This window comes from Temnothorax americanus, unplaced genomic scaffold, assembly GCF_048541705.1.
Source record: "Temnothorax americanus isolate GAGA-0224 unplaced genomic scaffold, ASM4854170v1 Scaffold50, whole genome shotgun sequence".
Classification (NCBI taxonomy): Eukaryota; Metazoa; Arthropoda; class Insecta; order Hymenoptera; family Formicidae; genus Temnothorax; species Temnothorax americanus.
Window position 1 is genome coordinate 300,729 of NW_027509658.1, and position 13,094 is coordinate 313,822.

Here is a 13,094-nt window from a genome sequence, read left to right on the forward strand (position 1 = left end):
TTTAACTTCGCAGTTCATAGAATCCGGTAAAAATAATAATAAAAACACTGCAATAAGATATTGTGTAAAATATCTTGAGAGATCTATTACATTTGACCTTGCTGGCATTACCTTCAACTTTTTGACCATCGACCTCAAGAATGAGCTGTCCGACTTCGAGGCCGCCAGCTTCGTAAGCTGCTCCGTTGTCCTGCAACGAATTACCGCATGTGTTAGTCACGTTTATAGCGTAATATTGTTTATGCCACCGTAAATGGTGCCGGCGATAAATTCGCCCGACGCATATTAATCGAGCGTTTCGGTGAGAAGGCGAGCTTCATTTAAGTTAAGTGCCCCCGGCGTCACAGTAATATAAAACATATATTTCGTCATAGTTTCATTAAGAAGATGAAGAAAATATTAATTGGCGCTTATTAGTGCCCTCATTCTGATGCGCATAATTATTTATATAAGTTGCCAGAGAAAGAGAAAGAGATTTGTATATTTAATTTCAAGAAAATATATATTTTTTAAATAAAATATAATATTTTTGGATAATATTACGTCTCAAATTAATTAAGCTTGAAATAAATTAAACAATAAGAACATATTAATTTGCACAGACAATTATGCTCGAAATATTATTAGCTCAATACTTTATTTGTTGCTCAATAATTTTTTTAACTATAACTTTTGTCTAACTTTCTTCTAATTTGTCTTTAACCTTACTTTAATTTTCTTCTCTATCCCAACAATCTGTGACTTTACTCTAATCTCCGTTTATTGATACACACTCTCTATTTGTATTCTTTCTCTAAATCAACGTTCTCCAACTTTTCTAGTTTTCCCTCTAATCCAATCTTCTTTCTTAATTCTATTTTAACTTTTAATCCAACATCTCTCGGATTTGTTTCAATTTCCTCTCTATAATCCAACATTTGCCCAGCCTTGATCTAATTTAACCTCCCGCGTTAGCCAGGTAGTATTTGCTCTTCGGCGAAGAACTCACGTGTATGTTGATGATCCGGGGCAGTGGATGCTTGGTGTTGGCGCCGCCCTCGATGGCGATGCCCAGAATCGACTTGGTCTTTTTCACGGTGATTCGCAGATTACCCTGATGATCGGGCACCACCAAGGCGCCGTCCTCCTCCCGTCGCTCCGACATCTCGCTGCGGGTCAGCCGCTGCACGCTGTGATGCCTTCGCGGCGGACCCCCCGCGGGCCCACCCACGGCGGATCCGCTACTGGAACCACCCTCCTCCAGCAGCTGCGCTTCCTGCATGTCGAAGCTCCGCGAAAGCTTGTGCGCGAGCTCCTGGAATGGGCACAACTTGCATTCGAACGACGGTAGTTGAGCGTCAGGCCCTTTCTCCGGCCATTTCGCCGGATACGCGCCAGCAACCAGAAATCACTCGATTGCGCTTTTATCATATTTGCATCATCACGTTTCAAAAAAAGTAAAACTCTATATGATAAATATATTAAGTAGATATAAAATATTTAATCATGTATGTACGTAATTACAAAATCTCTAAAAAAGTTCTCGATTTTCTTTTTTTTACACGATAATTTTAAATAAATATGATAAATAACATTATTAAAGTTTATTGTATCTGGATTCCCGAACTGTGAATATAATAAGTTGCAATAAATTTCCAAGTTTTGTCCGAATTATAAAATTCTAAATTTTTTAATTGTTTCAAATTACAATAATAATATATTATAATATATATATTAGAGAATTATATTAAGTTTATTTAACTATTTTTATAATAAATATTTTAATAATAAAATTTTAATTCTATATGTGTGAAGGAAAGGGCGCGATGATATTCGCGTCTTTTCACCGTTTAATAAATTAATTTAGTTGCTGTCGCGTATCCGAAATATCATCTCGATGCACACACACACACACACACACACACACACACACACACATATGACGACAGTACATAAGAGCTAAAAAGGCTTGTGCTAGCATATCCGCGTGCACGCTGCAGTGGAAGAGCGTTCTGGTAATCTTCACGCAGCTTCCGATTATACGAAATCGATAAATGTCACAAGATATCTGCAATCGCAGTAATTTTCGAGCTCTCGTAATATTGAGACTCATTTCTACGCGGGACATTAATTCCGACGTAAAATGCGAAAGTACTGATTGGAAGCTGATAGAGAAAAGTGTATTTGAAAAATGGATGGATATATATTAATATATATCTATTTTTTTTTAATGCATTCTATCTATTCTTTCGATGCTTTCTCATCTCGCATGCCTTATCTAGCGTGCTAAAAATTAAATGGGATTAATAGCGAAGAAATGGAATAATATATATCTTAATTACGATAACAAAAGTATCTGTTTTTTTTTTCATTCTAACTTTAATAGTAAACTTTTAGTGACAAAGAAAGTATTTAGAAGTTATATAGGGAGATATTTCATCAATAATTAGGCAATTTGTACCCTCCTGATTTTAATTTCATTAGAAAAGACTTAATTATTGAAAAGTGGAGAGATGTTTCGGTAATGAAGTAACAAAACTCTTCAGCTTTCGCGTTTTCCTTGCATTCGATTCGACTTCGTTGTTCCATTCCGCTTTTCCTTGCGTGCAATATTACATCACCTGTGCTGCATGTACGTGAATTATATGTGCTGAGAGAGACGCGAGCATATAATGTACACATACGTGGAAGTACACCTATAGATGTCGATATGTATACAATATATACGTATGGATCACAAGAATATATATATCAAAAAATTGAGTCAACATGCTTGCTGATGGCAGGCTGGTATAGCAATCGAGTGTTGGTGGTGCTCGGAGAGAGAAAGAGAGAAAGAGAGAGTGGTTGTGGTGTGGTGGCGGTGGTGGCGGTACGTGGTGTTGTCGTTATCACAACTAATTGCCGCTATATTTGTTGCCGTCGGCGCCGATTTCGGTGCCAACCGGCTTGCCGTCGTTCGAGTGCGCAGCAAGAAAGCGGCACATAGCAAAGACGTTTCCAATCGTCATAACGACGATATTGACCAACTAACAAATTGTGCAATTGATTTGTACAGCTAATTCTGACAATACTATAACGACGCCGCTAAACACAGTTATCGGGTCTTTCCTATCGCGTCATCGGTTCAAATATTGTTCCGAAAAAATATACGTAATAATAGAAAATATATAGAAAATATGTAAAATAAACTATAGGTATATTATTAGATTGATAGAAAAGTATTTAGAGCATGCTAGGAAGTAATGGAAAAGACCCCGATTATCTTCTTTGAGCTATTCACTTGTTTCAACTAACATTTGACATTCATGCAGTTGGGGAGACAATGGTCGAGATACTCGTTTCGAAATTTACTATGCTATATCGCTCATATAAATTTGTTTATTAACTTCGATGTAACGTTTAGAGATAAGATCCTCAAATTACATACAGAAGGTATATGTACTAGTATAGGTATATACTAATCTTCTAATCAATTAAACTTGAATTAATGCTATAGGAAAATTATTTATTGAACTGTAATTAATTAAATCAATTACGTTAAATTACGCATACGCTAATTTATCACGGTTTTATTGGGGATCAAAATAGATACACTAAATTCTAGTCTAACTATTATTCTAATCGCTTAATCGATCTACTAAAAGTAATTATTTTTTGGCACTTCTTATCGGTCACTTTTAAATTGTCGAGTTCACGGCCGGAAGGCGCGAAGATCGAGTTAATTAAATCGCGGTTTGTTTTCTCAAGAGAAACGTAAAGCGAGAATAGTGAAAGTCTGTCCTCGCGATGCGTATAGCGAGATACGTGGATACACGCACGTGACCACGCATATGCACGCACGCACGCACGCATGTCGGGATAATGAGTCTTGCTCTTCCCACGCGTTCGATTTTTCGTTTGAACTAAAGTTTTTCTTTCTGCTTGGCGCATCCACTCACGATTTTCGAGTTTATACAAGAATTTATTATTTTACGTCAAGTTTGCGCACATAAAAATAAATCTTTAATCAGATAAGATTTCTCACCGGACGGATTTGGATAAAACCAACTTTCTCCCGAATTTTGAGACAATATTTCCTTCTTCTCGAATTTAATCAATTTTTTTCGTGAATATATTTCGTAAAAACCGTATTTATTAACCGCTGGAGGATTTAATGTCGTCATTTGTCATTAAGCTCAATCATTTAAGTAATTAAAACGGTTAAACTGAAAGATCGTATCTCGTGAGGCTTCTGTTTTGCTAAATTAATTCTGGTTTTTATGTAGTTAGTAAAGTAATGGTGCATGCCAAGACATCTATGTAAATATATTTAACGGCATATACATCTCCGTATATATATACGTGTATATATAGAATGTCTCACCCAATCAAGTTTCAATTAGAAATTAACTCTGCAACGAAGTTAAAGACAACTGTTCGTTCAACGAAGATTTCGCAATAAAGGAAGATTATTCCGCATCGCAGCTCATTCTCGCCAGTAATTAATTGTTCCGTAAAATTTTCATTAAAAAGAAACAGGAATTAAAAAAGCAGGATGTAAATCTCTACTTTATAAAAGAAATATTATATTGTTTTTTTATTTTCCTGAAATGCCAATTGGCGCTTACCTTGTTTTACAATTTATTTTTTTTCTAAACATTTAATTTTATCATCTGCGTTTGAATTTTTCATTGAAATTCTCACGAGCGAAAAGCTGACTTCAGATTCCTTGAAACCTCCAATTCAACATGAGAAAGATGAGACGCTCTGTGTATATACGTATAATTATAAAATAGTGATCGTGCTAGAATGTAAGGATAAATCGTAAAAAAGTAGCATGTGCAAGACATCTAAGATAAAAAACATGTATACAACACCTAACGCTATGTCGACTAAACTCGCTAGCTCTAGGAGCACAAGGATACTTGATCGTATGGTTGTGAGACAGAGAGGAGAGAGAGAGAGAGAGAGAGAAATCTAATTAGGAAGAGAACTCATGCCGAGAAGGGAGCAGACGTTTCCGGTGGCTCTCGAATCGCTCCGTCGCGTAATTTCCGCCGCGCCGCGTTTACCTTTGCTATATGTTTATCGTTTTTACCGTGCCGTTTATCCTATCGCGAACCATTTTCGCCGTAACCTTTCGCATTTCAACATGAAAATTATTCATAAGGGAAATTAAATAAATTATTCCGAAAATCTCTTTCGTTTATCGTACGCGCAACTGGAGCGATTAATTGCTAGTTAATCGTTATTTTATCCGTTAAACTCTTGCTAGTTTATCACGAATTTTTTTTTACGATGCTATTTTTTGTGTAAACGTGACCCGGATATTTTAAACGCCATCGACGTAACCTCGCCGGAAGTATACGATGTCTCGTTGTTTCAGTATAATACGATTTTTATTACGAGAGACTTTATTGCCGCAGTGCAGTCCTTTTTTCTCAATTATTTTTTCTTTTGCCTTGCCAATTATATTTCGCTATAACTTACAATTTGATTGTAGTAGGTATACGACTGTTCGTGCGAAAAGAGAAGCTCGTAATTTTGCTGAGAGTTGTAAGTAGCTTGATAATTTTACGCGAAGTAAATTTCGTTCCATTTAAACATATAACAGTATAAGTATGGGAGACCGGGTCTCGTTGGCACCGTTTTCACAATTTCGGCATTTGAGATTTTTTACAACTAATTATCATGATTAAACAGTACTAATACGATAGAGAGAACCTTTCTCTATATACATTTTCATACCAGAAACGCTCCTGTATACTGTATAGTTTCTTTGTAATAAGTGAAATACGAACATGCTGAATTGTAGCCAACTTGCCCCGATAGCAGTGGCAAAAGTCCATGTTAAATTAATGAAAAACGTAATAGAAACGCAAAACGGGTAAACAGATGTGTACTTCTTGTATAAAGATTGTATCTTTTAAAGTTATTTTGTAATGATCGAGTAGCAAAATGCCGTTGCAGAAAAACAATTAACTATTTTAGATGTAGCTTTCTCTCTCTTCAACATAAAAATATTATATAAATATATATCTAGCTTCTATCAGCATTGTAGGTAGCAAATCACATGCTCAATCAGGTCTCACGCGCGCGACAACAAGTCAAGCTATAAGCGTGTCTTGATATGAGCCAACATACCCCATTCCTACATACGTTTTATTTTAGTCATTTTATTACAATAAATTACTGTTGTTAGTCAAAATAACATGTCGTATAGTGACAGAAACTTTTCTTTTAACTAATGATACGTCACTTTGATTTACTTCTCAAGCTGAAGAACATTAATTGACGCGTTTAATACGTCTAGTGCTTCGCTTATATAATTAATTGAAGTGTACTCATTATCAAAAATCGGTAATGCATCACAGACTGGTAATCTTGACAGCGCGTCGCAGTTTCCGTTCTCCTTTGATTTTACATAATAACCTTTAATGATCCCCTCGTGTTCTAGTTTTACTTTACCGTAGGCGTTAAATGATTTATTTAGTTTTTCAATTTTTAAATTCGGAAAAAGTTTTTCTTTCGTTACTTTCGATATTGCAGCAACGTACGCGCCGGTTATCTATCTCCATTATTACGTCTACATCGTTTATCTTTACGTTTACCGTCATTGGTCCTGCCGCAATATTATCCCCTGTAATGTCTACGTTGGCAGCTTCTGCGGTGCTGCCGCTACTCTCGATTGCTAGGAAGTCACTTGTGTAGCCGTCCTCCTCCGGGTCGAGTGACTCGTCCTTCGTTTCCATCTGCTGTACGCTGCCTCGCCCCTCCCGGCAATCCATCTCGATATGCCCCCGTTTTTTGCATCGGGTACACGTTTTGTATCGATGCCGCGCGAAATGATTCGGCCATCCGCAACAATAGCATGTCCCCATCGGTACCGTTGGCTGCTGCTTGTTTGGTGATCTCCATCTCTGCCAGTCCTTGATTGAGCGCACCTCCGAGTTTAACGTTGCCGATGGCCGTAGTTTGTCGGTTGACGTCGCAATTTTCTTCGCCGCTTCCGCCGCTACAGCCAGTTTATAAGCGCTGTCATATGTCAAGTTCTCCTCTCGCAAAAGTATGGCCTTTATCGCATGATCTCGCAATCCGCAGACCAATTGATCGCGCATTGCTAGGTTGATGTCCGCAAAGTTGCAATGCGTTGCCAAGCTTTTCAGCCTTGCGATGAACTCCGCAATTGTCTCTGTTGTCGTCTGCTGCGCTTGGTGGAATTTACATCTCTCCATCACTTTGGAGGGTTTTTGGCACAAGTGGTTTTTTACTAATTTCACCAACTCGTCAAACGTTTTGTCTTTCGGTTGTTGAGGCGCGCACAGATCTCTCACTAATTTATACGTTTCCGGGCTTATCTTAGTGAGTAATACTGCTACTCGTTTTTCATCCTTTATGTCCTTAGCCACAAAATATAACTCCAGTCTTTCGGTGTATAATTCCCAATCGTCTTCTCCGATGTGGAATTCTAATTTTCCCTTTGTTTCCGTCATTTCGTGGATACTCTTCGGCACTGTGTTTACAATCGGCCGCTCGAATCCTGTGTCCTTGATGGTTTCCTCGCGTTTGCTGTCGCCTTAGCAACACACGCGTCACTGCTTCTTTGCGTGATCTTATAGCTTTGATGTGATTTGATGCGACTTTTCGTAATGTATCGATACTATCTGTTTCGTGAATAACTGACAGTACACCTCTGCGGCTAATCGAGTTTACTCCGAATGTATCAATATACAAGTGAACGCTACGCCGGTCTTCGCCTGAGTGAGTCCTCGCTCACGACGTCTCGCTCGGCACACGCATGTTACGCAGACATGTCTTTGCCACGCGCTACGATCATGACTCTACACCACATCATATAAGAGATATTTTATGATAACTTTTCCATTTTTTCGTTATAAATACATAAACGGAACGCATTGCCAACTTGCTTCTTGTGCCAACGACCCCCGGTCTCCCCTAACCGTAAAAGTAAGTTTCTTTGAGTTTATTTTTTTAGCATCAAAACTTATGAATTATCGTAAAGTTAAATTTATGAATTAACAATAAAGGTGAATTTTTAGAAATATTAGAGAAAAAAAATGTATGTGAATTTTTGTATATTTAAAAATAAAGTATAGATTAAGACTTGCAAGTAGCAAAATAGATATCGTGGTTAATGCTTAATTTATTAGATGCTGTCTTTTATTTAATAAAATATAATTTTTTTTACACAGAAATAAATTATTTACAAATAATTTATAATGATAATTATCACCATCCTTATCCGTTATGATGTAACACGATGTGAATACGTTTAGCAACTGAGATGATGAACTCGATTACGATTTCGCGTTGCATTGTAACTTTTTACGGAGATGCTATCGAGATTTCCGGCGAGATCCGAATGGAGTTCTCCATGTTTTCTCGCTCCAACACGAAAATCGTTGCTCGTCGCTGATTGCACCTACTCCCTTTCAATGGAGACGTAGTCGATTATCAAATATCGCGCATTCACGTCCTATCTTCCCACAAGGGCGCCCATAAAGGACAGATCGTATAAACTAATTCTCAAAAATTTTTTAAGCACGAAATTGAACATTAAAATCAAGATTAAAATTGAAGCCAGGAAATTAAATCAGGAAATAAAAATTAAAAATTATAATAATATTAAAATAAAGAGACAGAGCATCAAAACGAGTAAAATCTTAATTTAAAGATTAAGAAATAATTATAGATAACTAAGGCTGCGTTTCGATATTTACTGTCAGTGCTGAAAATAGAAGTCCATATCCAAAAAAGCTAATTCGAATTTCTACCATTTCTTAAGTGTTATATATGAAGGTAATTATTAGACAATAACACCATATATTCATAAAAAAATATATATATATATATATATATATATATATAAACAATTAAAAATATTATATAAATATTGTAATATCTTATTACATATATATATGTATATATACGAAATGTACATCTATACATAGAATGTATACAAAAAAGAAATAAGAAGTATCTTCCAAACTCGATTTTCAATCAAGACTTTACAAATGTCTTTCCACGGACGCCCTTGTGAAATTTCTCACCTTTTCGCGAGTCAGTGCAAGGTGTCGGATGAGAGGGAATAAAATCGAGAGAGATAAAAATAAAAGAAGAAAAGGAAAGAAGAAAAAGAAGAGGAAAGGAAAAGAAAAGATAAGAGATAAAAGAAACCGTGCGTATTCAAGAGAAAAAGTGAAAATAGATTGCGTTTTTTCGCTGAATGGGAAAACTTACGAGGGGCCTGGCGCCCCAGTACCAGGATTTGACGCGTTGCGTTAGTCCACCGAGCAGGTGGGATCTCCAACCACCGAAACCTCCACCACCTCCTCCACTTTCCGAGCCCCTCTCCTCCTTGCTCTCGAGCTCGTCATCCTCCTCCAAATCGCGATTCCTCTCGCCGGCGCCCCGTCTCCCGTTACCGATCATCTCGGTGTCGCTACCCTCGCAACCCCTATCGCTCTCCTGCGTCGCGACGTCCGCGTATAACACATCCGGAAATACTTTATGTTAGCGCCCGTCCGCCCTATATACTGCTAATTTATGCACGCGAATATTGCGGAGGACGGTGTGAATCAATATGATCGGTGATTACGTCGAATTAATAGAAGAAAGATTTATAGTACGTGTGTAGTTTAGAGATCGAAATTACCCTCATATAGAAAAAAAAAGTTGTCTTTGTCTTAATGTCTACAATATGTCACTTATAGATTTTTAAAAATAATCATTATTAATTAAATCTAATAAAATTACATTCTATCTTTTCATCTCTTTTTTTCTTCCCAAGTAGCAGAGCGACGTTAAAAGATATAGTGACGTCGTCTTTTAACGTCATTATGTCGAGTTTTCTTTGTTTATCAGCACAAAAATGTATTGATCGAAATAGATGGAAGGTTGGTCTGTTTCTCTTTCGAGTCGCCCGTACGGTACCTTTGTAATTCTTTAATGAATTGTATCGTATACTCTTTGCCCGCCGAAATTACGTAGTTGAGTAATGAACTCAATCAAGCTCATCAAGGAAGTACAAAGGAACTACACTCTTGCCTCATATACGTAGTTAGCTTTATTCACTTTACCCTTAGTTGTGCCTGACTGTTGAGCTAATTTCCTGTCCAAAAACCAATCTTTGCTAATGGTTTTCTCGTTTCCCTTATCTTCCTCGGGCAGCCACAGTAATTCTTCGCAAACGTAATAATTCTTCGCAATTCCTCACAACAATTTCCACAACGTTCTTTAAGGTAAAGGTACCAATACCCGGACACTTAAGCATAGGAAATATAAATTTATGAAAATAAACGTTTGGATATTACAACTGAAGTTTCAAACTACAAGAAAAAATACTTTTATCTTTGATTTTAATTTGCATTGTACTTATAAATAATAAAGGTGTCCGGATATAGGTACATGTCCGGGTATTGGTACCTTTACTTTAATATCTCTATTATTCTCCCGACTGCTGCCAACCTTTGGTTGGCGAAGACGAGGGAGTATATGCCATGCGTTTCACCGAAACCGAATCTTTGTTATCTTAGTTCTCGATAACTACAACATACTTATTAATTATTAATTGCAAATTTCAAAAGAACAGTCGGGAGACGCCACGCCAAGTGTTTCTCAATCACGTTTTAGATGTCAAAGAAAATTCTGTATTTAAGTTGTTTAACTGCGTATACAGAAAAAGAGAAGAAAAAATATATATGTTAAAATATTAAATATAAAATTTGACGTAGCGTCTCCCGACTGTTCTTTTAAAATATGCAATTAATAATTATATCTGTAATGCCTAATATAATAATAAGAAGAATAAATTGTAGCAAGTAATCAAGTATTTGTATATATTTTCATTCATATTTGTTATTAGATAATATTTCCTAATAGTGTGTCAATTGTATTAATATTTTATAATTAATATAATTTTAAATTTTTTTAGAAGTTTTTAATTTTGTACTTTATACTTATTATTATATGTGTATTACATTTTTATTACCAAATAAACTTGTCTTATGTACCAATTAATTTTTAAGACTTTGTTTTTATTATTTAAACTTTTTAAACCTGTTTTTGGTTAAATTTATTTTTTTGTTTTTAAATTTTTTTAAATTATTTTAAACTTTTTAAACCTATTTTTAGTTGAATTTATTTTTGTCTAAATTTTTGTTTTAAAAATTTTTTTATTATTATTTTAAACTTTAAATTTGTTTTTGGTTAAATTTATTTTTGTATAAATTTTTTTTTAATTTTTGTTTTTAAATTTTATATTCTTCTTATTTGTATGCCATATAAGATGATATTTGCAATAAAGCACCTGCTCCTAGTTAACGAGATTTTCTTTGTCGCACTAAATAAAACAAGCTACTCACGTCGGCACACCGGTCTCTCGATAGAATCACGATCATGCGAGAAATACGATACTTAGAAAGTGCGATACAGCAACCGGACGGTCTCTTTGTAAAGCGATCGCGGGACCTACATGATCGACGCGCTCGCGTTTATGATCGTTTTGTGCGGGGACGCGTAACGGCGCGCAGGTGGGCCCGATTGTTGCCGTCTTAACTGGAGCACGTCCCCCTAGCTACGAAGGATCGCACGAAACCAGTTATATAAATTGTTCGAGGATCGTTTCATAGTGTGCCTTACACCCAGACTGTAATTTTCTCAAAAAGAACCACAGCTCTCTGGCGAAGAGAGATTGGGACGGGAAAGAAAGTAAGAACCTAAAATTTACCTGATTGTACCTCAGCAATTTCAGGTATTGCAATTTAAAAATTTCGGTATTGTACAAATCTTATTTTTAATAATTATTTTAGTTTTTGTATTATATAAATAATTTTATGATACAAATATCATTTGCATCGCATAGGTCATTTTCTTTTTCACGAGAAAAAGAATTATATCAATCTTTTCGTATGCATAAAAAACGTATAGGAAAAAAGAAAATCTTTGATCAGTGAAAGATCAATAATATATATTTAAAGTTAAGAGAGATGTGATTATACAATCAATTCCAGAGATAAGTCAATTAATAACTGCTTCTTGATCTTACGTCAGATTTAAATTATTCCCTTTTATTTTGGCTATTAAAACGGTAGACACGAAACCATCAGCGTAGCGTGCAAAAAGTAGTTCAGCATTTTGAGAATTAATATCTTAACCGTCGTTGAACCTTCGCCGACTTCAGCCGGCGACTTCGTTCTAAATTCAAATCACGTATTTTCGTGGTCACCCAGTAACCTTAGAGTCAGCAGCAGGAAATAATAATCATCACCGCGGTTATTAATGGGACCGCCGCGCCGGCCGCCGTCGCCGGAGAAAGTTTCGGACGCGCCGTTCCGTTATGTACGCGGAACGAGAATCACGTAGAACAAACGCCGTGTCTCGGGTGGGCCCCAAACTGGGGCTCCCGAGAAGGAAGACCGGTGTTTTACGATTTCACGATGTAGGTCAATTGTCGCGGCGTTCAATGATACGCGCGGTCGATCGGAGTCATCGGAGTCGCCGAGAGGTTTCGTTCCTGGAAAAGTCGGAGTAGCCGAACAGGAACCGGTCGTTCCTGTTCTTCTTGTCTGGGAATCGCGGAACACGATATTCCTCTGTTAGTCGTGACATTTATCAAAGAAGCGCGCAACGTCGCAAGAAGCATTGTCGCTCGCCGTTTAATAGCGTCTTAATTTAGCGCACCGCTAACTAGTAAGAAACGTGTAATATAAGACGCTAATAAGATCGCAGCGTAAAATTGAAGCCGTCATTTAATTAATTTATTTCTTTCGTTTTTAATTTCTGCTGGCCTTGATTTAACGGACAAGATTTAGAATTTTCCGTTATAAATATAAACATTGTAAAGAATTACAAGAAAACGAAGAATAGAATCTTTTAAAATAACATTTCATGCGCTTAATGCCATTATCTTGGAAGCGAAAATTTTCGCGGGGGTGACGATAATTTGTGTTTCCAAGATAATTGCATTAAAAATAAATTAAATCAGTCCTTTTTTATTACCTAAATGTCTACTGACCCTGATTTGACAGATGAGACTTGGGATTTGTCGATATAAATAAAATGTAGGATTATAAGAACATAAAAACGTATAAATCTTTTAAAGTAACACTTCA

The 13,094-nt window shown here is 36.4% G+C and overlaps 2 protein-coding genes across 10 annotated transcripts in view; one reads left to right on the forward strand and one right to left on the reverse strand.

The window, feature by feature from the left end:
• LOC143904325 (uncharacterized) overlaps positions 1-13,094 on the forward strand; it is a 198,347-nt gene that overhangs the window by 52,831 nt on the left and 132,422 nt on the right. The window lies entirely within an intron of this gene.
• Dysc (whirlin protein dyschronic) overlaps positions 1-13,094 on the reverse strand; it is an 82,813-nt gene that overhangs the window by 6,214 nt on the left and 63,505 nt on the right. For 5 of the 8 annotated variants that reach the window (XM_077418808.1, XM_077418807.1, XM_077418806.1 and 2 more), the window contains 3 exons: positions 9,223-9,450; positions 989-1,309; positions 112-190 (listed from right to left, as the gene is read on the reverse strand). In XM_077418808.1, coding sequence (XP_077274934.1) covers positions 112-190; positions 989-1,309; positions 9,223-9,450 — 628 coding nt within the window. The remainder of the gene's footprint in view (positions 1-111; positions 191-988; positions 1,310-9,222; positions 9,451-13,094) is intronic. The other 3 variants (XM_077418810.1, XM_077418809.1, XM_077418805.1) reach the window with 2 other exon arrangements.